This window comes from Trichechus manatus, unplaced genomic scaffold (assembly GCF_000243295.1).
Source record: "Trichechus manatus latirostris isolate Lorelei unplaced genomic scaffold, TriManLat1.0 scaffold00024, whole genome shotgun sequence".
NCBI classification, from domain to species: Eukaryota; Metazoa; Chordata; class Mammalia; order Sirenia; family Trichechidae; genus Trichechus; species Trichechus manatus.
Genome location: NW_004443960.1, coordinates 12,429,096 through 12,456,618, shown reverse-complemented (window position 1 = coordinate 12,456,618; position 27,523 = coordinate 12,429,096). Strand labels below are relative to the sequence as shown.

The following is a 27,523-nucleotide window of genomic DNA, read 5'->3' as shown; positions in this document are numbered from 1 at the left end:
CCCATCTCTGTCGGTGGGTTCAGAGTCTAGTTGTTTGTGAGTTCGTGTGTGTGTTGTTTTTTGCTTCCAACACTAATGATATGAAAAGTTCTATAAATGGAATGGTTGGGGTCCAGTGACTGTCTCATGCTTGTCGAAATTTTAGGTCCACTTCTTGGGATTAGAAAATGCTTATTATGTGCATACCTTCCTCCCAAAATAACTGTTCTTCTGAAGTGTGCTCTTCCCTTGTATTCACCCCCATGCTCCAATCCCATTCACCGTGGCTCTTTCACCCAGAAACAGACAGCGCACGGCAAATGCCGTATGTGCTCAAACGGTCAATTTCTCTAAATTGTGCTACTTCTGTTTTTTCATCATGGATTTCGGTTTCAAGTTAGAAGAAAAGAAAACTTAGCCCCATAGTTTGGGCATGTGAGCCAGCCATTTCGGGCCTGAAGTCGAAAGAGCTTGCCTCAGTCTCCCCTTTGCTGTATTGCTGAATGTCCATGCTTCAGTCTCCCTCCGCTGCCCACCGACACGTGTTAGCCATGACGCAGGAGAAGCGTGATTCCGTGTCACCGGCAGGTTGGTAATCGGTTCGTGTGGAGAGTGTGAGTGTGGGTGTATGTGTGGGGAGGAGAGGGAGGGTATGGGCCGGGGTATTTTTTGCCTCTCTCAGTTGAGTGTGGTCTCCAGGATGCTCCCTGCAGTGAAAACTCAGACAGTCACTTCTGTTTTGCTGTTGGTGATGAAGTATGGCTGTGGGGGTGGGTAGTGCTGACTGCGAGTTCCCAAGGGGTCGCTGGAGCCTGACTCGGCCGTGCCCAGCTTGCCCTTGTTGCCGTAAGCCTGCCGCCGGAGGGACTGCTCGTTGGGGTCCCAGCCCTTGAAGTTGGTGGTGGTGGAGTTGTAGGCCAGGGGGTGTGGGGGCATCTTATTGGTGCGGGACTTCTGTCCGTTCTGTTTGGCAGGCCCGTGCTCGGGGCTGAAGGCCCGCGGCTCATCCTCCACTCTCACGGGGTGCAGGGGTAGGTTCCCCTTGGCAGCCAGCTCAGCCAGGTGCCGTCGCTTGGAGTAGAAGTCGTCATTGACCTTGTCGGCTGTACAGGGGGATGGGTGGATAAAGAAGGGGAGGAGAGAGGAGAGAGAGGAGAAAGAGAGAGAGTTAAGGATTGACAGGTAAACCACAGAACAGCATAAAAATGGGCCAACAATCCAAACAAGACACACACTAGAAACTGCAGCTGGAACAAGACAGAGGGAAGGGCAGGGCCATGTCCTTTCTGCAAACAGGAGCAGGGCCAAGAGGGTGAGGGCATTCCCAGTGGAATCTCTACCCCGCTGCCATTGAGTCGATTTCAGTTCATGGCGACCCCACGTGTTACAGAGTAGAACAGAGCTCCATAGGGTTTTCTTGACTGTAATCTTTATGGCAGAAGATGGCAAGGACTTTACTCCATGGCACTGTTGGGTGGGTTCGAACCACCAACCTTTCGGTTAGTAGATGAGTGCAAACTATTTGTGCCACCAAGGGAATCTATATATCCTCCAAAACAAACACTTCTCCCAACACAGTCACACCTATGACTCTGCAATCCTTTGCTTTCTTACAAAATTCAAGTTTTGTTTCTTTGTTATTAAAAGGATGTATTCTCATTAGAGAAAATATTGAACATGTTGATATTCATATCTATCGTCTACCACTCAAGACAGCCAATATCAACATTTGGGTATGTTTTTTTCTGGCCTTCCCAGTAAACAGAGTTGAATTTGGAATTTTCCCTTGTTTGTTTGCTTACTTTTGTTTTTGCTTTAAACAGTTATGCAGATCCATGTTCAAATCCCAACGCTGCCATCTACCAGCTGTGTAACTTTGACTAAATGACTTAACTTCTATTACCATTGGGTCCTGCATATGGAAGGTAACTACAATAAAGAAGTATATTTGATAGGGTTGTCTGAAGGGTTAAAGAGGCAATGTATGGAAAGTGCTTAGATATCAGCCATCGTCACTGTCATCATTATTATTATAAATAACTTTGCCAAAGGTTCTCATGTAACATTCTATCAAGCATTTTCCCATGTTGCTAGAAATTATGAATAAGTAGCATTTGGATGCCTACATAATATTTCATTAAGTGGAACTACCAAAATTAATCAATCTCCCTATTGATGCACATTCAAATTATGCCAATATTTTGCTATTATAAACAAGGCTAGATGAGAATCTTCCGTCCTAACCCTCTCTTTGTGTCTAGAATTTTAAATTTAGAATACTTTTTAAAAATATTTTCTCAGTCTACATCAGGGAATGGTAAACTATGGCCCACAGGCCAAATCCAGTCTGCAGCCTATATTTGTAAATAGTTTTATGGGAATACAGCCACACCCATTCATTTACATATTGTCTACGGCTGTTTTCACTCTGATATGGGAAAGCTGATTACTTGTGATAGAGACTGTATGGCCTGCAAAGCCTGAAATATTTACTATCCAGCTCTTTACTAAAAAAGTTTGCTGACCCCTGGTCTAGATTACCTAAAGTGGAATTACTTGGCCAAAGGATTTAGACATTGTTAAGGCTCTTGACACATACTGCTAACTACTCTCCAAAAGGGTTATACCAATTTCCACTCCATTTCACCACACTGCCTCCAGCACTGACTGACTAATGGATTTGCTAATTTTATGAGACCTCCTTTTATTTTCTCTTTATTTAACTTACTATTCTTTCATACTTTTAATTTCTTAACAATAGACCTGTTCAACCTATATCACCCAGATCAGAAATATTCACTGCTCTTTCATCTACATTTCTAACTTTCCAAACTACTGCACCTATGAGTTCATGTAAACTCACAGAGGCCATCACAGTTCCATGCTTCTTTTCTCATCTGACCCTTTAAAGAATCCCCAGAGACAGGAAAGATGGGGATTTTGTCCCCTGTTTGGCAGATGAGAAAACAGTTTAGGCCAGGGACATGATGTGACATCTTTTCAGAAAGTTCTAAAGGAAAATAGACTCAGAGGCATTCAACTCTTGCCATATCAGTGCAGATGTGGGAGAAGTCCCCAGGAAGAGGAATTACTGAGTCCCATGTGTATGATCTGCATTCTCCTCCATATCCAACCATTTTCTTGGATCCACTGAGTTGGCCATTTGGTGAAGCTGGCATTGGGTACCCCCGGGCATAGAAAGTGCTTAACATTTGGGGCAAGACTTGAATGAACGAGAAAGTCTGTGGGCTCTGGAGTCAGGCCGACCTGAATTTATGTCACATCAGTAATGTTACTTAACTTCTTATTCTTCTATTTCCTCACATGTAAAATGGAGATAATAGTAACTACTCCCTGGATTATTATGAGGAATAGATTTTGCCAGATATACAGGCTATACAGCACAATAGCAACAACCATTCAACATATTTTATCTGTCACCTGTCTTATGAAAGAAGCACTGGATGAGATTCAACATTTATTGAGCACTTAGTCTGTGCCAGGTGACCTACTAGGCACAAGGAAGGTAGTCATCAACCCAACCATCCTTTTCTTCTTTCTTCCCTTCCTCCTATCTACCATGTTTGTTGAGTGCCTAATTTGCCCTATGATTGAGCATAAAAAGAGGGTTTGATCTATTTTGTGGGAACCGCTCAGGAAACCCTGGTGGCACAGTGCTTAAGAGCTACAGCTGCTAACCAAAAGGCCGGCAGTTCAAATCCACCAGGCACTCCTTGGAAACTTTATGGGGCAGTTCTACTCTGTCCTATAGGGTCCCTATGAGTCGGAATCAACTCAACGGCAATAGGTTTGGTTTGGTTTTTTTGGTTTAGGGAAGGCTTCCTTGACGAAGTGCTTTTTAGCTGAGATTTGAATGTGAAGAGTAACAAAAACAACATTCATGGCAAGAAAACATGTGATACATGGGAAGAATGGCCAGAGTACTTTGCAGTTCCTTCCATCAAGAGGTGGAGTCTGCTTCCCCACCTACTGAACCTGGGATGGCCTGTGGCTGGCTTTGACCAGTAGAATGTGGCAGAATCCTGAGCCTAGGCTTTTAGGAGCTGTGAAGCCTCAGTTATCATACTCTTTGAACCCTGCCTTCATGTGAAGAAGGAAGCCTAAGCTAGCCTCCTGGAGAATAAGGTCAGCCAACATAGCCAACAGCCTGCTAACTGCCAGATACATGAATGAGGCCATCCTAGATCATACGGTCATCACCCAGCCTGCCAGCTGGCCACAGTTACTGAGCAAGCCCATGTGAGAGCAGGCAACGTAGCCCAAACCAGCAGAACTGTCCCAGCAGACACAGAACATGAGTCAAACAAGTAATTGTTATGCTAAGCCACTAGGAGTCCCTGGATGGTGCAAACAGTCAATGCACTCAGTTGCTAACTGAAAGGCTGGAGGTTCAAGTGCACCCACAGGTGCCTCAGAAGAAAGGCCTGGTGATCGACTTCTGAAAAAATTAGCAAGTAGAAAACTCTATGGAGCACAGATCTACTCTGACACACGTGGGGTCACCATGAGTGGGAGTTAACTCAATGTCAACTGTTTTGTTTTGTTTTTATGTTTGAGCCAAGAAGTATGGGGCAACTGGTTATGCAGCAATAGATAAGTGGTACACAACAGCTTTTGCAGAATTCCTGACACAGAAGGAGCACGGTAGCTTCCAGAAACTGAAAGGATGTCTGTGTGGTGGAGTGAAGAAGGCAAGGGGGCACCAGATCACCTACTGCCCTGTAGACCAGATTGGATCATCCACATCTATAATATGTCTGACCACACCCCCTCCACTAGACTCAGGTGTTTTAGGGATGTGCCTAGGCTGGCACAGATTTGGTGCCTGGGGCAGGAAGCTATCCTCCAAAGAGATATTTTCAAGATAATTTGGACAACAAGGGAGTTGGGGAGTTAGGTGGATGAACTGTTGCCGTAACGAGGAAATGCAATTTTCATGAAGCTCCGTTTCCACAGTTATTTCTGGTTCCTTCTGATTTGGATCCGGAGGAGGAGGAGGAAGAAATGCTTACCAGGCCTCTCTGGGCTTTGTGCAGTGTGGTCCCTGTCTTAATATATTAAAAAAGCTCCTTATGAAAGAAATAACGGATCCACTGAACAGCCTTGTAAGGCCCATTAATAAATGCATTAACCTAATCAGCCCTGGTACCTCGTGGGCAGATGGCTGACAAGCCGACCAGGAAACAGATGTGTAAGGCCTTCAACAACACTGGTCCTCTCAGTTTGATTTTGCTTCGTTTAAAAAGAGGAAGAAAGAAGAAAAGAAAAAGCTGCTTTCTTTCCAATGAGCCTAATTGCCTTGAAGGAACCAGGGCTGTAAAATTAAACTGTACCTTCCTCCATCTGTCTCTCTCTTAATTAGAAGCAGACACTTGTACAGGTGCAGGGCAGGATGGAGCCTTGCTTCCATGGAAATGGAGTGACTCAAGGTAATACCCAGTTTTCAAAACAGGCTGCACATCTGAGGGTCTCGGCAGGTGGCCTCCCACCTACCATCTTTCTTTGGCCCAAAGCCACCTCAAGGAAGGGTTCCTACCACTCATTCTCACCAGGTGATGAATTTCACCTGGTAAGTGATGTCCCAACTAAAGCTTTCACCATTGCTCATCTGCCTCCGTCTTTGATCCACAAATATGATGAAAGGGAGTGATTAATCTTCCCATCACACTCAAGAATAAGATTCTAATTCTTTCCAGTGGTCTACAAAGTCTGCATTACTTGGACTCTAGCTACCTGTCCACCTTTATCTCTTCCAGCCTTACCCAGGGTCCCTTTCTGTTCCTGAACACGCCAACCTTATCACCATCTCAGGGCCTTTGGACTGTATCACTGCTATTCTCTGCCAAAGCATTCTTCTTTTTAGTTGCATATCTGATCCCTCTGTCATTTGGTTCTCTGATCCAAGGTCACCTTCTCAATAAAGCCCTCCCTATAACCCAATGAAAAGAGCCCCACCCAATTTGCTCTCATCACCTCTCCCTATTTTCAAAAGTCGGCCCCCAACACATGGTGAACCCACATACCACAGAAAGAAACATTGCCTGATCTGGCGCCATTCCCATGATCAGTTGCAGACTGGACCATTGTAATCCATAGGGTTTTCACTGGCTGATTTTCAGAAGTAGATCACCAGGCCTTTCTTCCTAGTCCATCTTAGTCTGGAAGCTCCACTGAAATCAGTTCATCATTATAGCAACAGAACAAGCTTCCACTGGACAGATGGTGGTGGCTGTGCATGAGGTGCACTGGTAGAATCAAACCTGGGTCTCCCACACGGAAGGCAACAATTCTACCATGGAACCACTAATGCCTCCTTGGCACACAGTCGGGCTTCAATAACACGGGCTTGATGAAGGAAGGAAGGCAGTGAAGGTATCTCAATTCCAATGACATTCTCTAAAATGTTAGAAATGGGCAGGGCGTTTCCTCTTCAGGTCATCTAGTCTATGTTGCAAAAGATTGAGCCAGCTGCTCGCCAGAGACTGGAGGGCAGGAGCTCTGGGGAAGTGCGTTTATCTCTGGGGCAGGAGAACCAGGCTGCGCCCCCAACTCCAGATCCCCATCAAAAAACGTGGAGAGGCCTGGATGTTCTTTGGCGGTTCTAGCTCAGGGGAGGCAGAACAGTCAGGTGAAGGGGCAGGGACTGGTTAAAGAGCCTGCTTTTGGATGCAGCAGAAGACTGAGTTTTGGCATAGCCTCCTTCCCTGCTCACCCTCAGATCAGTGGTAAACTGAGTAATGTTGTTAGTTGCCTTCAACTCAGTGCCAACTCATGGTGGCCCCATGTACAGCAGCTCAAAATGTTGCTTGCTCCTGCGCCATCTTCACAATTGCTGGCATGCTTGAGTCTATTGTTGCAGCCACTGTGTATTTTGAGTGCCTTCCAACCTAGGGGGCTCATCTTCTATCACGGTAACAGGCAATGTTCTGTTGCGACTCATAGGGTTTCCACTGGCTAATTACCAGAAGTAGACTGCCAGGCCCTTCTTCCTAGTCTCTTAGTCTAGAAGCTCTGCTGAAACCCGCCCACCATGGATGATGCTGCTGGTATTTGAAATACTGATGGCTTAGCTTCCAGCATTATAGTAACATGCAAGCCAAACCAGACCATGACAAATTGACATCTTACCTTTATCAAGTGCATGCTCTGTGCCACGTACCGCGCTAGGGAATTTACCGTATTTTTACACAAATAACGTGCACCTTCTACATTTGTTTGCCAACCACACCCTCCCCCTCGTGAGGTATTTTCATAAGTGTTGCTATGCCAGTTTTTTTTTTTTTTAACATGTTGCTGTAAAAAAAATTAGCATATCATGCTTAGGTAAATACTTCCGCGGGGAGGGCACAGTTGGCAAACAAATGCAGAAGGCACAAGTTAGGTAAAAATACAGTACATTTGTTACCCTCCTTTCTTGTCTCAACATTCTAACAAGATAGTTGCTATTACTGGTCCCAATTTATACATAGGGAAACTGAGGCTGAGAGAGCTTTGGTGGCTTATCCAGTTGATGGAGCTGGAATTTGAACCCAGGACACCTAGCTCAATGTCCGAATTCATGAAGGCAACATTCACCGTTTATTTAACCATCTACCTGCCTAGCAGAAGACTTCAGAAGGGTCTATTTGCAGGAACATTTCCTCCTAAACCAAAAAAAAAAAAAAAAAAAACGTAGTGGGGAGTGAGAACTATGCAGCGCAAATAGTTTTCCTGATTCTTCCTCGCAAAATATCAGGGATTCGGGCACGGTACACATGTAAATATCATACTCTCAAGAGAAAACGTCAAAATGTCACAGCTGGAAGATTAATGAAGCCCCAAATCCTCCCAAAGTAAAAACTGTGTCTCTTTTCTTCTTCAAGGTGGGGCAGGAGAAAGGAGCTGGTGGTGGCTCCCCCCACCCCCTCCAGTTCTTTCAGTGGCTGGTTGACTACTGCAGAGACAAGGGTCTCAAGCTCCTCTGAGATGCAATGATATTGGCTGGAGGGCTGGCCAGTCCTAGACTGGAAGCCAGACTCCTATTACAGAGCTGGGCTCTCAAAGGACTAAGAGGAGATGAAGGTTTCTTCACCTGGCAGATACTCGATCGGACACTTACTCGTAGTATCTCATTTAGTTGATCCCCAGCGTCAGTGACGTGGATGTGGTTACCTGGGCTCCTCACACTATTATCACATGGATTCTCTTCACCGTAATGCTGCAGGGTCCTATTTTGAGATATTAACCAATATTTCTTTTCCTCGTGCTTCCACTACCCCTCCCCACCATTCAAACACTTTAGATGAGGACAAAGAGCCAAAGTATTGGTTTTGAATCCAACACCAGGCTTTTAAAAGCCATAGTAGAGCTCCTAATCTTGAAAGGCACGACTTCAGCTGTCTCAGATCAGAGAATGTTGAAAAAGAAGGAGGGATTACTACGGCTGAGAGCTTGAAGGATTCTGTGCACAAGGTTTAAACAACCTAAAACAAAGCTTGGATGAATCCAATCCTTGGTTTTTCTGACTGCAAAATCTCCTTTACAATATGGCGGAAAGAATGGATGGATCTGGATCAAATCCCAACTCTTTCACTTGAAAGCTTGAGACCTGGGAAGGTTATCTAACCTCTCGAAGTCTCAACTCTACAATGAAAAATAATACAGGGTTGCTATGAGTCGGAATCGACTCGACAGCAACGGGTTGGTTTGGTTTTTGGTTTACACAGCAGGGGACTGAGAGAAGTGAAGGGAACTCTGTAAAACACCAGCAATGCCCTTGCCTAAGAGCTGGCATTCAATAGATGGTAGCTATTAGAAAATAAAAAGAATGTAAAATGAGGATAATGAAGTCTACCTTTCAGAGTGTGGGGAGAAGTAAACGGGACAAGGGATATTGTCATGGATTGAATTGTGACCCCCAAAAATATGTGTATCAATTTGGCTAGGCCCTGATTCCCAGTATCGTGTGATCTCCACCATTCTGTCATCTGATGTGATTTCCCTATGTGTTGTAAATCCTACCACTATGATGTAATGAGATAGATTAGCGGCAGTTATGTTGATGAGATCTACAAGATTAGTGTCTTAAGCCAGTCTCTTTTGAGATACAAAAGAGAGAAGCAAGCAGAGAGATATGGGGACCTCATACCACTAAGAAAGCAGCACCGGGAACAGAGCATGTCCTTTGGATCTGGGGTCCCTGTGCCTGAGAAGCTCCTCCACCAGGGGAAGATTGATGGCAAGGACCTTCCTCCAGAGCTGACTGAGAGAGAGAAAGCCTTCCCCTGGAGCTGATACTCTGAATTTGGACTTCTAGCCTACTAGACTGTGAGATAATAAATTTCTCTTTGTTAAAGTCATCCACCTGTGGTATTTCTGTTATAGCAGCACTACATAACTAAAACAGATATATAAGCACAAAACATTATGCATGGCACATAGTATTGTTAGGGTTGCTGGCTGCCATTGAGTCGGCTGCGATTAACGCTGACCCCGTGCAAAATGGAATGGAACAAAGAACAAAACACTGCCCAATCCTGGACCATCCCCGTGATCATTTGCAGATCAAACTGTTGTGATCCATAGGGTTTTCAGTGGCTGATTTTGGGATGTATATCACCAGGCCTTTCTTCCTAGTCTGTCTCAGTCTGGAAGCTCTGTTGAAACCTGTTCAGCATCATAGTAACGTGCAAGCTTCCACTTACAGATAAGTGGTGGCTGTGCTTCAGATACAATGGCCAGGAATTGAACCCTGGTCTCCTACATGGAAAGTGAGAATTCTACAACTGAACCACCACTACTTCCATATGGCACATAGTAAAAAACCCGCTGCCATCAAGTCTATTCTGACTCATAGTGACACTTAGGACAGAGTGGAACTGCCCCATAGGGTTTCCAAGGCTGTAATCTTTATGGAAACTGCCACATCCTTCTCTCGCACAGGGGCTGGTGGGTTTGAACCACCACCTGTCCGTTGGCAGCCAAGTGCTTTAACTGCTGCGCCACCAGGGCTCCTCCAGGGCACAGAGTAGAAGCCCTTAAATGCATATCCCCTTCTTTATCTGAAAATATGAAGCAGACTGATTCTTGCCCACAGATCTGCTCTTCCTTTTTCCTTGGGGCCGTAGCCACTCAGATCCAAACCAGATTTCCCAGCCTTCCTAGAAGCTAAATTTGGGCATGTGACTGGTCTCTCACAGTGAAACCGACATGTCTAATTTCCACTTCACCTCACTGACTTGAAAGAAAACTGTTTTCCCTGGGTTTCCTCTCTCCCCCTTTCCATAGGCTGGAATGTTGCCATGACAGCGACCAACAGTAACAGTCCCGATGACAACAATGGGGTAGGGACGGGGGAGCAAGAAGGTAGGAGGAACCTGGGTCCCTGAGAGACTACCTGGAGCAGAGCTGCCCCACAAGCCTGCCCACTCACCTTGTGACTATTACATGCACAAGAAATATACTTCTATCTTCCTTGTTGTTAGCCGTCATCAAGTTGACCCTGACTCATGGGGACCCTATGCACCACAAAATGAAACACTGCCTGGTCCTGCGCCACCCCCATGATCAGTTATAGATCAGACCACCGGGATCCAGAGGGTTTTCACTGGCTGACTTTCAGAAACAGATGGCCTGCCCTGTCTTCCTACTCCGTCTAAGTCTGGAAGCTCTGCTGAAACCTGTTAAGCGTTATAACAACATCAAGCCTGCACTGACGGACGGGTGGTGGCTGCACATGAAGTGCAGTGGCTGAGAACGGAACCTGGACCTCCCACGTGGATGGCGAGAATTCTACCACAGCACAACTTCAGCCACTGTATTTATGGACCCTGTTGCTACAGTAGGACAGTATTTACTTTTACTTAAATAGGAATGTTTTCTGGGTCTCTACTTTTTTTCTTCACAAGCTGAAGTGAAAAGTGAAAGAGGGACAGTTCCTATTGGTAAAAAAATACCCAGATATTTCTCTCTTCCTTTGAAGTATCTGCTGTAAAGCCATGCAGATTCCTGAAGCTGTCTCAGCAGGCAGAAACAAGAGAGGCAGGGGGAAAAAGGCTACTTTCCAAGGCAGGAGAGGGCCAGGGAGGAGACGGAAGGGTCTGTCTTTATGGCGAATTGGCCCCGTTTTACCTTGTTAGGGGCCTTGCTGCAGACACAAGGGAAGTCACATTTGAACCAGTTGCTAATGAAGCTCAGGCTCCTGACCTTCCCTGCAGGGGCCCATATCTTCCCTGAAGCCATAAGTTTGTAAGAGGGAAAACTGGAAAGGAGAGCCCAGCATCCTAGCCCTCTTGTGTCCTAACCCTGAGAGCTCCCAACAGGAGGCACCGCTGTCGTTGCTGGGGGAGGATTCTGAAAGAGTGTCTGGCTTGGGCTTTGCACCAAAGCTGCCCAGACTGTCTCCTGAGCTTCTGTGAGTCCCTGTTGCTGGCAGCCCACTGGAACCTCAGGCCCTTTGTCTCTTCTCTTAGGCAGACTTGTAGTGCAGTCCCCGTTTCCTGAAAGGTGTCGAACAAAGGTGGGTGAGCTTGTGCTCCAGCCATGGCTGACCACAGACGCCCTCGTGCAGCGGGCCCCAGATGGAGACTATGTGCCCCTCACTGCCTTTTCATCCAGCTCGTGTTGTTGCTCCCTGTTGTTGTTACGTGCCATCGAGTCGAATCCGACTCAGAGAGACCCTACAGAACAGAGTAAAGCTGCCCATAGGGTTTCCTAGGCTGGAACATTTCCAGGAGCAGATTGTCAGGTCTTTTCTCCTGAGGAGCCACTGATGGATGCCAATGGCCGACCTTTCAGTTAGCAGCCAAGGGCTTAACCACTGCACAACCAGGGCTCCTCTGTTACTCCATCGACAGAGGCATTTCTTTCAGGAATTCCGGGTCTTGTTTGCCTTCTGATCAACTACCCAGATGATGAAATTTTATACAACTGGTGGTTTTTGAATTAAAGTTAAGAATCTTTGGTCCTGACCAAATGGCAACATCTGCCCAAAAGCAAAGACAAGAAGGCAGGAAAGGACAGGAAACCGAGATGAATGGATGGGGCGAACCCAAGGTGGAAAGGGAAAGAGGGAGAGTGCTGACACACAGCAGGGATTGCAACCCATGTCCCCAAACAATCTGTGTTTAAATTCTTGAATGAGAAACTAATTTGCACTGTAAACTTTCACCAGAGGCACAATTAAAAAAAAAAAAAAAAGAACATCCGGTCCTACTTATCAACTTCCACTTTTCTGTAGCTTTCTAGGACTATCCTATAGTAGGTAATGATGAGATTTTGGACCAAATGTTAGATTAAAGGAGTACCTGGGTGGTGCGAATGGTTAACAAGCTCAGCTGCTAAACGAAAGGTTGGAGCTTCAAGTACACTCAGAGGTGCCTCTGAAAAAATGCCTGGTGATCTACTTTTGGAAAAAACAGCCACTGAAAACCCTATGGAGCACAGTTCTGCTTGGACACACACGGGGTCGCCATAAGCAGGAATCGATTTGACAGCAACTGGTGGTTGGTGGTCAGATAAATGCAGCAATGGCCTCAATTCTTCACCCTTCTCTGTATCTACACTCTTTTCCATGCGACTTTGGAACTCCTTCAAAAAAGACGAGGATTTTGTTTCCCCACCACTGGATTCTGAGTGCAGCCATGTGATTAATGAATGTTAGCAGATATGCCACAAACCAACGTTTGAGGCAGTGCTAACTGGTTTTTGGTTGCTCTCTTGCCCCTCTGAGATCATCATGAGAACACGTCTGGGCTACCGTCTCTGCACATGAGAGGCACGTGGAGCAGAGCCAAGTCACCCTAGTTATTCCAGCTAAAACCAGCCTACATCAGCCAACAACCAGCCAACTCCCAGACACATGGGTGAACCCAGCTGAGATCAGAGTATCTCCCTGCTCTCCCTAAATCAACGGCAATGGCAGATAGATGCATGATCTATATAAATGCTGAGCTAAATAAATTTTAAGCCATGAAATTTTGAGGTTGGTTGTTACACAGCATTATTGAAGCAATAGGTAACTGATACAAATACCAATGATCTACCCTGCTTTCAGGGGTAGTCCCCAATTCTTTGGCAGGGATCTACCTCTCCCCTATTCTTCATCCATGTGGTTTAGATGTCACAAGCCTTCACTTTCCAGCTTCTACCCCCTGCCATTCCCCAGTGACTCCAAACAACCCGTTTCATTGTCTTCACCATAATGATTTGTTCAGTGGTGGGCACGTGACAAGACTAGCCAATCAGGGCAAAGTCTGGGATTTTTACTTGTAGGAGGGCCAGAGAGATCACTGAACCCAAACTTTTCATTTAATAGGAGAGGCAAATAAAGCTGAGGGATCAAGGGCACCCAACTGGGTAGAAGCAGCAGAGGTCTAGAACACAGGTCTCCTCACTCACGTCCAGTTGGTTTTCTGCTATATCTCTTCAAAAAAGGCAACAGGATTCCCTTTAAATGCTACGCCCAGCTTCATTTAGTAATCTAGTCACAAAAATGTTTGTTGAGTGCCTATCATGTGCTGTGAGCATCACGCAAGGGGCTGGGAAACTTGAAATGAATGGGATCTAGCTGACTTTGCCTCAGAAAGACTTACTTTGAAACTGGTAAAATGTTTCTTGCAATCTCGATACAACAGCATTTTCTGCAAAGCAGAGAGCCCCCTCCACGTTGCACCTTACAGATCCCCAAGGAAGCTCATCAAAACTTCAGGGCTTGATGAGATCTTTCAAAAGGGACTGAACTCAAGGGCTGGTGGGATTTGATTTTTATTAAAAACCGTCACCTCATATCACCCTCCTCCCTCCGCCTGCGCACTACCAAACCAATAACCCAAATCAGGAAATTACAAAAGCTCGGATTTCATAAAGTAATGTTTTAAAGCTGCTTGTAGGTGGCTGTTTCCAAAAGAGTGTCTCTCGGATGTGGACACCTCAAGAGAACTGTCATGAAATTAAACTTTTTCTATTGACTTGTATCTTCTATAGCGTCTCTCAGATGAAAATTTCCCACCAAGCTATGTCAATTTTCTCAGAGGAAAGAGTAGAGCATTTATTGAGTGCCTAGTGAGTGCAAGACATGATTCTAGCCCTTCACTTGCATCATCTCATTGGAATCCTCTTAAAGAAAGATGGTGGTGCCAGTATCATTCTATCCATGGCAAAGAAGATGAGACCGAGGTCCAGAGATGGTGAGATACTTGCCTGTTAAGGTCACACAGATAATAAGTGGCAAGAAGGACACCAAATCCAAGATGTCTATGTCCAATGTTCTTACTTTCCCAGCTGTAGCCCCAGAGCAAACACCAACTAAGAAAATGGTTTAAACCAATAGTAAAAATACTTGTGTCTAGATTAATGCTGGCATGTGAAAATTGGTGTTCTAGGAAGGACTGTGTTTGCATTTGGGATTGGGCCTCAGAAAAAGGTAGGTCCAAGCTTTAGGGGACATAAAAATCACTCAGGGTTGCATTTTAAAAAATTATTATGCTGGGGCCCCATATCTAGAGGTTCCCGTTCCGTAAGAGTTCCTTAGGAGTGGATGACTTCCAGGATTTACATTTGTAACAAGCATCTCAACTGATTCTGGGTCAAGTCCTTAGACCACTCCAGGTCTGGGACTCAGTCGTGGGTCTGATGTAATTTCCCTTGGTGAATTTGGGCAACCTCTTTCATCTCAAGGGAACTCAGCTTCCTCATCTATAAAAGCAAATGTGTACTTCATTCTGAAGGACTCCACCATGATGACTAAGAATTATTTCTGAAGCAGAGGTCAACAGTGACTTTGTGACTGTTGGTCTCTTTGAAACTTACTTGTTCTTATTTAGTTGTCATAAAGTCAGACCCAACTCATGACAACCCTGTGCACAACGAAATGAAATGCTGCCTGGTCCTGTACCATCCGCGTGATCAGTTGCAAACTGAACCATTGTGATCCACAGGGTTTTCACTGGCTGATTTTCAGAAGTAGATCACCAGGCTTTTCTTCCCAGTCCATCTAAGTCTGGAAGCTCCACTGAAACCTGTTCAGCATCACAGCAACATGTGAGTCTCCACTGACAGATGTGTGGTGGCTGTGCATGAGGTGCCATGGCTGGGAATCGAACCCAGGTCTCCTGTATACAAGGTGAGAATTCTACCTCTGAACCACCACTGCTCTCACTTACACATATTTAGCATCTATTATATACCAGGCCCTGTGCTAAGAACTTTACGTAAATTGTCTTATAAAATCACCCCCAAGCTGTATGGTATGTGGATACTATTATTGCCCCTATTTTGGCAATGGGAGAAACTGGAAGTTGAGAGAGTGTAGCTTGGACAAGAGACACAGCCTAGCTCCCGCAGAGCCAGAGTGATCAAATAAATCACAGTCCTTTGCTGGCAGTTTTCCCAAGTTTGATGTCTCAACATGGCACTGGACTAAGGGACAGGCCATCTCCAAAGATTTATTTTTCAAAATAAACAGATTTCCAAAGTCATGGATTCGTCTTGGTTAGGACAGCCTGCAGGGCTTGAGGTGGTTTCTTCTGTCCTGGGTTTTAAACAAATATTCCAGAAGTTCCCAAGGTTGGGCACGGATGGATCAATACCACCAACCACTAGGGGGCGACATGCATAAGAAGTCTCAGGCAGTGAAAAATTAATACTGCAAACTCATGTGGTCTGCTTGCCTGTCCTATCCTTGCAGACAGGGTTCTCTCCAAGGTGAGTTATCGTCAATGCAGGTGGTGACAGGAAGCTTCCATCTTCAGGAAAGTTGTCTTTTCTCCGTCACAGCTACCCCTTCACTATCCACACTCACCAGGTGACCTCTGTCTACATCTCCCCTTCACCCTCTTTGCTCCCAAAGTAGGTTCCCAGCAACATTTTTGACACTGGATGTTAAGATGTTAACTGGGCTTTCTTAAGAGAAAAGAGATCAGACATCAAAAGTGTTTGCGAAATGACGGATTAAACAGAGTTTAACAGATTTTATTACCATGGAACAAGGAATATGAAGACCAAAGAAGAGCTGATGCCTATGAATTATGGTGTTGGTGAAGAATATTGAATATACCATGGACTGCCAGAAGAACAAACAAATACATCTTCAAAGAAGTACAGCCAGAATGCTTCTTAGAAGCAAGGATGGCAAGACTTCATCTCAAATACTTTGGACATGTTATCAGGAGTGGCCAGTCCCAGGAAGAAGAACATCACACTCGGTAAAGTAGAGGGTCAGCAAAAAAGAGGAAGACTCTCAACAAGATGGATTGACACAGTGGCTGCAACAATGGGCTCAAACAAAGCAATGGTGGTAAGAATGATGCAGGACCAGGCAGTATTTCGTTCTATTGTACGTGGGGTTGCTATGAGTCGGAACCAACTTGACAGCACCTAACAACAATTACCACAGGATTTCTCCTAGCCTTTAATTTACTCCCTTGATAATAACAGTAATAATAACATCAGTAACAGCCTTCACGCATTGATTACTTTCCATATACCAGGTACTGTGACACGTGTTTTGCCTGTTCCTTCATCTGATCCTCACAACATCCTAGGAAGTAGGTGATATTATTGTCTCCATTTTGCAGATCAGAAAATAGGAGCTCAGAGAGATTGAATGATTTGAAGGTAACCAGACTTGTAAATGATGGGCCAGAACTGGAACACAGGTATGTCTGGTTCTAAGCCCATCATTCCCTGCTTGCCCCTCCCCATTAGGAGGTGGCAGAGTATGGGAGGTTGGGGAAATACAAACACCCACTGTTATCATTCTTGCTGTAGACGCAGGGTCTGGAGGTTGGGTTGTTGTTGTTAGCTGTGGTCCAGTCAGCTCCAACTCATGACAACCCCATGTGCAACAGAACAAAACACTGCCCGGTCCTGCACCATCTTCACAATCACTGGTATATCTGAATCCACTGTTCCAGCTTCTGTGTATTTTGAGTGCCTTCCAAACTATGGGGTTAATCTTCCAGCGCTATATCAAACGATATTCTGTTATGATCCATCGGGTTTTCACTGGCTAATTTTCAGAAGTAGATCGCCAAGCCTTTCTTTCTAGTCTTAGTCTGGAAGCTCTGCTGAAACCTATCAAGGGTGACTCTGCTAGTATTTGAAATACCAGTGGCATAACTGCCAGCATCATAGCAACACCCAGGCCATCACAGTATAATAAACTGACCGGTGGTGGTAGGGAGGTTGAACAGAGAACCCTAAAGGAAGATCAGTGACCCCAGAAGAACTTGGACCTGACCATCTCTGAGACCCCTTCTCCCCTCCCAGAGAAGGAGGCATAAATCAAGATGCATTTAGCAGGACAGGTAAGGTAAGCCAGTTTTGGGTAGAAAAACAGCTTCCAAGCCCATGCTGTTGACTGTCTTGAAATATTTTCTAAATGCATCAGACAATAGCAGGAGGACACAAGGACAGGGATGCTGACTGCCTCCAAGTGCTGTCACGGGGATCATAATGGCTTTGTTTTCAAAGGGGAGAGGGAAAAAAAAAGTTTATGCCTCAAATTAGTAGGTCTGTCATGTTCCAAATTGTTTGCTTTTCTAAAAATGGACTTTGACACACGAACATTTATTATCTAATGCAAGACCCGAAAATCTGTCTCTCTCCGGACGACGCCTGAGTAGCCAGGGGTTCTCGTTAGATGCGTAGGTCTAGAGTTTTCTCTCTCTCTCCCAGTGTGGGAATGCAGTGCCCCCCGCGCAGACCCCAGGCTGTCCCTGAGACTCTGGGACCATGGTCAAACCCGCCTCTTTCAAATCTTCAGCCCACAGGAAGATACCTGGAGGCTTAATCAAGCGGTCTTAGCGTCCCAGCAAGATTTCTCTACTGCAGTCCTTCTCAAAGGGTGGTGCCCAAACCAGCAGTAACAGCATCACCTGGGGACCTGTTAGAAATGCAAATTCTCTGGCCCTGCCTTAGACCTACTATATCAGAAGGTCAGTAGAGCCCTGTCACCTGTGCTTGAACAAGCCCTCCAGGTGATGCCGATGCACCTCAAGCAGCTCAAAGAGAAGAGGCTCCCTTTGAGGTCTACCTCCCTCCTCTTCCCTCACATTCATTCATTCACTCACTAATTCATTGACTCACTAATTATCCTTCCTCTCCATTCTCTTCTCTTCACCCTCTACCGTCCCCAGTTCATGTCACCACCCACCTGGATGACTAAGAGCCTCCCAATGGATGTCCCCAACTCCAGTCCAAACCCATTACCGTCGGGTCCATTCCAACTGATAGCAACTCTCTAGGACAGAGCAGAACTGCCCCATAGGGTTTCCTGGGCTGTAATCTTTATGGAAGCAGACTGCCGTATCTTTCTTCCACAGAGCAGCTAGTGGGCTTGAACCATGGACCTTTCAGTTAACAGCTGAGCACTTTAACCACTGTGCCACCAGGGCTCTTTAACTCCAGTCCACCCTCCCCAGTCCACTGTCCACTTGGAAGCCAGAACAATTTCTGAGAATGCAGAAAGGGCCATGCCAGTACCCAGCCTAGAACCCTGCAGTGTCTTTTAAGTTCCCTCATTTCAAGGTCTTCAGAGAGCTCTACTCCCACCTCCTTGGACCAGCTACATCCTCCTACCACCAAATCCAACAAAGCATAAGAAGTGAAGAAAGATGAGAACCGAGGTTTGGGTCTGCCCAGAAGAGAGCTACTCCCACAGCACCCCAGTGGGATACAGCTGAGGTGCTGGAGTCAGATCGACATTGGTTCCAATCATAGCTCTACTATTTAGCAGCTATGACTTTAGACAAGTGACACTGATTTCCACATCTCTAAATGGGAATGACCGATACAGTAGGGTTATCAGAGAATCACAGGACAAAACGAACGTAAAGGGTCCAGCACTAAGCCTGGTGTATACTGTTGGTGTTAGCAGCCATCATGTTGGCCCCGACTCATGGTGACCCCATGCACAACAGAACAAAATACTGCGCCGTGATCGGCTATGGATCAGGCCATTGTGAGCCACTGGGTTTTCATGGGCCGATTTTTGGAACTAGATAGCCAGCCAGGCCTCTCTTCCTAGTCCGTCTTCGTCTGGAAGCTCCACTGAAACCTGTTCAGCATCACGGCAACCCCTAGGCCTCCACTGACAGATGGGTGTGGCTGCACATGAGGTCCATCGGCCAGGAGTCGCACGGCAGGTGAGAAAATATTAGAGGGTCAGTAAACTGTAGCTACTGTCTGGACCATTTCAGCCAGCTAGTAACTCACACACTCCAGCTGGCCAACCCCACAACTCTTGCCACTCATCACACTACCTTAGAAAAGTTGAAAAAAGCATTCTGCTCCTTAAAAGGCCAACAATTCAGAAGACCCAGGGTCAATAACTCAACTCTCTTTATCTCTCCCTCAGAAGTTGTGTTCTTTCTCCCACACTAATTTACCTCGTGTTCTGCCATTTTGCCTTTGTGGCTTTCTGAGGAAAACAAACATTTCCTGGATGTCTTACCTGGGACGGTTTCCCATAGTGGTATTTTCCTTCAGGCAGTGAATATCGGGACTTGAGGGGTGCCACAATTTTCAACAACTGGCCCAAGCACAGACGAACCACACACCTGGCGCACATACACACACACCACGCACAACACCTACACGCTTGAACTTGGACGAACTTGTGGGTGCCATCAAATGGGAACAGACATGTGCACTGGGTCACACACGGACACCAGGACGTTCTGTGTCTTAAGTAACTTTAAATCGGACAACACCTGGACAAAAGAACTAGAAAAAGCCACACAGTACCTTTGGGTGACTTCAGTGTCGCCACTGCCCAGTCCCCATCACAGCTACTTAAACGAATAACAATCACGAGATGCTGATTCGCTGGCTGATTTCCTGTGTCCATGTGCCCTCACCTTCTGCTGCTGCCCCAGCTGCAGCCTCCAAGGGGGACAGGCCTCAGGGGGAGCAGGGACCAGGGAGAAGGGAGAAGGGACCAAGTGTGCAAAAAAAAAAACAAAAAACCCAAACAAACAAACTAGGGGTGCACCTCTTTCTGCAAGGTCTTAAAGCAGTGTCAAGTTAAAGATCAAAAGAGACCCTCTGAAATAGGCCTAGATGTTGTCATTATAGGAACCAGAGAGAGAATTCTTAAGCAGTAACTCTAAGAAGCCCAGGTAGCACAGTGGTTAAGAGCTCAGCTGCTAACCCAAAGGTCAGCGGTTCGAACCCACCATTTGCTCCACAGGAGGAAAGAGCTGGCTATTTGCTGCTTCCACAAAGATTACAGCCTAGGAAACCCTCTGGGGCAGTTCTGTTCTGTCCTATAAGGTCGCTATGAGTCAGAATTGACTTGACGGCAATAGAAATGGGTTAAATCAGACTACCTTTCAGCCCTCTAAGAAAGAACTATTTGGGTTTCATGAAGGTACTTTGGCTAGTGCCAACTCTCTGCTGACAAGAGGTAAGTTTTGATCCCGGTTTATTGCAATCCGCCTCCTAAGAAGGGGCACATTATCAGCCTGAGGCAGGTGCTGCTGACTGCAGCTTTAAATGCTGGGTAGCAAGTCCCATGGGGTGTGGACTGATCTACCCAGTGCCTGGCACACAGTATGTGTATGAAAATTATTGTTGAATAAATGGATGAATTGCATTTTCTCCATATAGTCACTCTTTTTAAACCAGTTGCTATGGAGTCATTTCCGACTAATGGTGACCCCATGTGTGTCAGAGAAGAATTATGCCCTCTAAGGTTTGTAATGGCTGATTTTTCCGGAAGTAGGTCACCAGTCCTTTCTTCCAAGGTGCTTCTGGGTGGCCTTGAACCTCCAACCTTTCAGTTGGCAGCCAAGCTCATTAACCGTTTGCACGAGACTCATTGCCATTGAGTCGATTCTGATTCATAGTGACCCTCTAAGACACAAGTAGAACTGCTCCATATGGTTTTCAAGGCTGTAAATCTTTATGGAAGCAGACTGCCACATGTCTCTCTGGAGGAGCAGCTAGTGGGTTCCAACTTCCAACGTTTAGCAACTGAGCGCTTTAACCACTGCGCCACGAAGGCTCCTTAACTCCAGTCTACTCTCCCCTATTCCTGTCTCCACTTGGAAGCGAGAACAACTTTTGAGAATTCAAAAAGGGCCATGCCAGTATCCAGCCTATAGCCCAGCAACGTCTTTTAAGTTCCCTCGTTTCAAGGAAATGAGTGGCTGGTAGGTTCGAGCTGCAGACCTTTCGGTTAGCAGCCAAGCACTAAACCACTGCGCCACCAGGGCTCCTCTAAGGTAATTCCCCTAAACACTAAAGGGATCAAGCTTGTTATTTTAGACTCCCATAATGAGTAAGGTATTGCTTTACGGAACGGATGTGCGCCGGACATTTTGGCGATAAATCACAGTCTCCAAATTGAATTCCGTGTCAAATGTATTGAAAGAGCCCTAAGGGGGTCTCGGGTTATTAGCAGAATACCATGGTGACTCCTTGCATAAAAAAAGAATGGTGAGAATGACCGCTGGGCACAGCCCACCCCCTCCTTAAAAGCCTTCTCTGTAAGACTGGGTTTTACCTAAAGCGAGGCAAACCTGCCTATGTCTCTGCCCATTGGCTGGAGGTTTGCCCAATCAGCGTGTGCTACTAGCTATCCTTTCCTTTCTTAGGAATCTACCTGGAAAGACCCAGTCCTCAACATTTCTGCACAATTTCCACACATATCAGGCTGAGAGGAGACACAGGGAACAGGCTGTTGTTGGAATGATTACAGAGCACAGATCAGGCCCCATTTAAACTTTTCTGTTGGCCTCCTGGGCGTGTGTTCAAAGGACACTCAAATTGCCACATTCCCCCTGCGGAGCTGAACTCTACTCCCTCATCACTCACAAAGGAGAGGAAATTGGAGTGACAGGAGAAAAATGACCAAGTTAAAATTAAGTGTGACCACCCTTCCCCACCCAGGAGGCAGAGTCATTGTCATCTGGAAATAGTGAGGCTGCCCCAGATCTTCTGTGTGGGTGGACTCGAGGCTGACGGAGTCCCTGACCCTAAGGAAGCCATGTGACACCAAAGTCAAATCCCTCACTGTCAGCCTTAAAGGCAGGGAACATGCCTTTGTCACCTCTGTCCTCAGCACCTAAGGCAGGGCTTAGTCTGGCAAGGTAGAAGATTTTGCATCATAAATCTATGCTAATGAGGGCGCTTAATAAGAGTGCACACAGGCTACCAAATGCAGAGTTCAGGTCTCACTACGTTCTGTTGTTATTGTTGTTAGCTGGGGTGGAATCGCCTCCGATTCATGGCAACTCCATGTGTTACAGAGTAGAACTGCTCCACTGGGTTTTCTTGGCTGTAATCTTTAAGGAAGCAGATTGCCAGGCCTTTCTTCCGCAGAGCCACTGGGTGGGTTCGAACCACCAACCTCTGGGTTAGTAGGCTATTGCAAGCCACTTGCACCACCCAGACTCCTCAAATAAATTTTTGGTGGGCGAAAAGTTAAATGCCTTTTAAAATGCCTCCTAATGGGGGTTTCCCAAATCTTGCTTTTGCCTAGTTATATCCGTCAGCTGCTAGGAATTGCTCTGTGAAAGACAGCATCATTTTATGGAAAGAACACAGGATGCTGAGTCAGGCAGTCTTGAGAATGACTCTTGGCTTTGCTATTTACTAAAAAATGTGACTTTGGGAAAATGAATTAACTATAATGAGCCTCAGTTTCCCCATATGCAAAACGTTGGGATGCGCCATTTATGCTCTACCTTTTCTTTAAATTAAACTCATAGTAGTCCATCTGTAAAGGGCAGTCTAATGCACCTCGTAGGATTTTCACACGATTCCTGCAGCAAGAGTGAAGAGGGAATTCATGCCACGCTGAAGTACACGGTTGCTGTGGTTTGCAAAAGGGCTTATTGGAAAATGTAACCCGTTTCTGGCAAATTAGCCATACCGATTTGTCCAATGGCAGCAGAGAAAATGTTTTCTTCCTAAATTTTTTAATTTAAAACAACGATATTTTGCGAAACAAATTGGATTTTATCAGTAATGAAGTTACCTTCCGTCTCCTTCTGTCACTAGGTAGCCATGATTGCACAGAACCATCCAAAAGGTATGCTGTCTGGAGCCTCAGGAGGTCTGAGGAGTTAAACTCTCAGAGACTACTACTACAGGAAAACACTGGGTATGGATCCAAGAGGGCATAAAGGCCAAGGTGCAGGCAGATTCTATTGGCCAAGTCCATCTCCCCAGAGATAACAGGATGGTGGTCTTTTTCCTCGAGGCAGGAGCCATCCCTTACTGAGTCATCAGGTGACCTCCTAGATGTTTTCACAAACACCCTCTGTCCTGCAAACACTGAGAGATGAAGAATCCCAAGGTGGGTTCTCACGTGGTAACACCACCCATCACACATGGCTCAGGCATGGAAGCTTGTGCTTAACTGAATTTTCAGGTTAAATTTCAGCTACGTCTAAAAGAAAAAAACTTCTTGACTTCCACCGTGGTTGAAAATATTTCTGAAATGGTTAGACCCACACTTTTGATTTAGTAAGAAGACTCAGTGGAGCAAAACTGAATCTTCCTTTGACGGATTGTAGTACGTCATACATCTAGGCATTGACCTTCATTGTCCAGACGGTGTTGCTATTGTCATTGACTGCCATCGAGTCAATTCCAACTCATGGCGACGCCATGTGTGCAGAGTAGAACTGCTCCATAGGATTTTCAAGGCTGGGACCTTTGTGGAGCAGACTGCCAGGTCTTTCTTCTGAGGTACCTCTGGGTGGGTTCAAACTGCCAACCTTTCAGCTAGCAGTCGAGCACTTAGCTGTTGGCACCATCCATGTGGAAAATGTAAGGATTTGGGATGACTCTTTGCTGGTCCCTAGGGCAGCTGAAAGGAGCCATTTGCTGTTTGCTTGCTTGTTTATTATATCAGATCACCAGAGCAGTTAGTTTTCATGTCATCTGTCTTTCCCATCAAACTGGAATGAAGAATGTGGATCTAACTTTCTCTTTCTCCAAAATGAAATCTGGACAACCGCATGTTAATCAAGCTACCAGTGTATCTTGGAGATCAGAGGAAGAATATGACTGGTCTGGAGACTTTAATATGCCACGGTATTTACCAAGGGTTGCCTAGGTGCAGACGGCTGTGCTGAGCACTTTACATATACTATACTGCTAAATCTTCCCAACAAGCTGTGGGCCGTGCGTTATTATTAGCCCCATTTTACAGGTGGGAAAACTAAGACTTGAGGAGGTCAAGTAATTTCTGCAAGTAATAAATATCCGAGCTCTGTCTCAAACACGGTCCTGACTGATTCCAGAGGCCATGCTAGATTCTGCCATCTTGCTGATCATCTCACGCTCCTTGCTTGATATGGTGCCTATCACATGGCGTAATTCACTAGTTTGATGAATACATATTGGGAGTGTTTACTAAGTGGCCCATGTCATGCTAGGTGCTGGGGATACACTGCTGAATGGGACAGACCTGGGCCACACCTCAATGGGACATACAATTAAAAGACACCAGACTGAATGTTTGGAGAATGAATGAGTGACAGAATGAATGAATGAACTGAGCAATATGTGGGAAAAGAGGTAGAGAGATGGTTCTCTGGTCACATGCTATATATGACCAGATGTCACATGCCCATATCCCTGAATTATAGAGAGAAAGGAGCTCTCTTTAAACACAAGTGACAGTGACTTCAGCAAACAAACCAAAATAAAATAGAAAGGTAGGCAGGTTTGGGGAGAATTGGTCTCAGGAACACCCAATGGTTACAACCATTTTTTTTCCTTTGTTGAGCTCCCGAATTTTGCCTGGCAGTGCAAGAATGGGACATGTTTAATGGCCCACGGGTATTCTGAACTAGAACGAGTGGAACTGCTTAATTTTCTAATTTTAAAATTAGAACTGTGCTTGGAGACTATATAGTTTGACTTGCTCGTTTTTATCATGAAGAAACTAAGACCCAGAGGGCGTCAGTGACCACCTCAAAGTCACACAAGTGAGTAAGGTTGGAGCCCAGGCTGTGATCAAGCCTCTGACCACCCACCCGATATTCAGATATTAAAGCCGCTAAGAGGACTTTATTTCCCGGAGGTAATTCTGAATTTGGTAGTTGACCCTAACAGCTGTCCCACCCTCCCTTGAGTCGCTAGACTGAATTTTTAGAAAATGAGTCTGGTTATCAGAGGCTGCGGCACTTTTAACAGCAAACCATTTTTTAAACAACTTTTCTCCTGGGTGGTAATGATTTCATTAATGGAATGCATTTCATCATTCATACCGTGATCACATTATGCCTTAATAAAGAACCCTTGAAAGAACATTTATTATGGGATTTGCATTTCATTTGTGCAGGCAGAGCCAGGCTCCTGGGCAAATGACTGAGTCAGGCAGTCCCTCAGTCTGCTCCTCTCCTCACTGACCCTCCACTCGCTAAAGGCTGACATGATCATCTGTGACTCACATACAGCCCATGCACTCCCACACCAGAGAGAAGGATGGATAGAGAAGAAGGAGAGCACATCAACTATATCCAGGATTGCGGAAGGTTCTCCACGTGGGATCCTTCAGGGTTTTCTAGAAGACATAGGGGTGCTGCTCCCTTGTTGTTGTTGCTGCTGGGTGCAGCAAGTTGATTTCAACTCATAGGGACCCCATGTGACCCCATGTGTAGAACTGCCCTATTGGGTTTTCTTGGCTGAAGTCTGTATGGGAGCAGATCGCCACATCTTTCTCACGAAGAGCCACTGGATGAATCTGAACCACAAACCTTTCAGTTAGCAGCCATTAACACTTTAACTGTTGCACCACCAGGCTCCTTACAACCAAGCCATCTTTGATTCTTGTCAAAGGCAAGCTCATTCATTTGTTCAGTAAACATTTCAGGAGTTCCCAATTTATGGAGGAAAGGGTGACTCAAAAAGTGTCAACTCTGTTTCCATACTGCAAATTTAATTCCAAATGCACTGCAGATATTTGCTATGTAAAAAAGCCCTGCATAAATCCTTGAGATAACCAAGGAGCTCTGTTGGAATATCCATCCATTATTTATCTAAAGAGTGACCGGGTATAGAGGAGACACTGAGCCTAAGTTGAAGAAAGGTGTTGCATATTGTAGTGTGACCAATTCAAAAAGACAAATACATCTGGGCTGATTTTTTTTATGCCAAAAGAAGAATCAAATGTAACAGCAGACACTATCTTTCACCTAACTGCAAGGCTCAGAACGGGAGGCAGGCCACCTAACAGTGTCTGAAGGCTTCCGCAGGCACATCGGCAGATGCCCTGACTCTTGCTCTCCAAGGCAACAGCCCTCATCCATTCCTAGTAATATTTGAGTATATTTGAATATGCTTAGGATGCATATGCTATGCAAACACACAATATGGAATGGAGAGAATCTGTGTCACGGGGTAGATGAGGATTGAGTTAGGCATAGAAGTTCAGCACAAAACATCAATAACTGGTATGTAAAGTCTTAGGAGGCTTTGGATTTAGGAAATCATATGTCTGTCTGCACAACCTGTACAATAAAGTCAACTCAAGCCCCTCTGAATGGCTCCATCTGGGAATCCTGGGAGATAGGGGAATGGGAATTCCTAAAGATAGACTTCTGTTGTAAACACTTACCAGGCACCTACAAACACTTACTAAACACCTATTATGTGCCTGGCACTATACTAGATGACTGTATGTTTGTTTTGTGAATCTGATTTTTGTAGATCACGGCTACCACAAACACCACAGACACGTGACAGTGTCTGTGCTTTGGCTCCTAACGTTAGTTGGTAACGGAATTAGGATATTACATGCCGGAATCTCTTCAGCAAGCATCTTCCATGCCATTTCCAATGAGGGGCTTGGCAGTGGGGGAAGAAGAGGGGATGAGCAGCTGATAATCAAAGAAAGCAGGTGGTCTGTGGAGTCTTTTGCCTGTCCAAAGTTTCCCAGGAACCAACAGCATGTGGACAGTACTGTTCTTACAAACAGCTAAAGAGCAGAAGGACCTGCATTGGTAAAACGGGATCCCACCAAAGTGACTTATTTCACTACTCCAGGGATTCTGACAGTCAATTCTGCTGAAAGGGGGAGGACTACATGCTTGAGAAGGGGAATGTTTAAAGACTGCTGAAAGGAACACCTTTCCAGGAGATCTGAGCTCTGAGATGGAAATCAGGAAAGGAAAAGCTTCATCTGTGGAACTATAGTAACAGGGCTGCGGGGCTGTGGAGAAGGGAGGGGATTCATATATGCAGAACACATATTCTTTGTCAGGCCTTAGTAAGGGTCATCTCATCTTAGCCTCAGGCACCTTTATGACCATTTTACAGATGAAAAGAGCAAGGCATAAAGAGGTGTTTAGCATTGCCCAAAGCCACACCAATAGGAAGTAGCAGAGCCAGGATTTGAACCATCTCCCTGAGAAGCAGGCTCAGAGAAGGCACGGATTAAGTAGAAAGCCTGGTTTAAAAACTCTCTTACGAGACTGGCAATAACAACAGAAGTCTCGGGACACAGTGAGGAGGAAAGGAGAGGAATTCCCCCTTGTGTTAAGAATGTACAGGAGTAGCCCTCATCCACTGCTGGCGGGAATGT

The 27,523-nt window shown here is 45.6% G+C and overlaps 1 protein-coding gene across 2 annotated transcripts in view; it reads right to left on the bottom strand.

Annotated features, from left to right (window-relative positions):
* Positions 1-699: 699 nt before the first annotated feature.
* The window catches only part of SHISA9 (shisa family member 9), a 320,165-nt gene continuing 293,341 nt past the window's right edge, over positions 700-27,523 (bottom strand). Inside the window, exons 4-6 of one of the 2 annotated variants that reach the window (XM_004373266.1) lie at positions 21,504-21,507; positions 19,726-19,769; positions 700-1,082 (exon numbers count right to left, since the gene is read on the bottom strand). In XM_004373266.1, the coding sequence (XP_004373323.1) occupies positions 700-1,082; positions 19,726-19,769; positions 21,504-21,507 (431 nt within the window). The remainder of the gene's footprint in view (positions 1,083-19,725; positions 19,770-21,503; positions 21,508-27,523) is intronic. The other variant, XM_012554673.1, reaches the window with a different exon arrangement.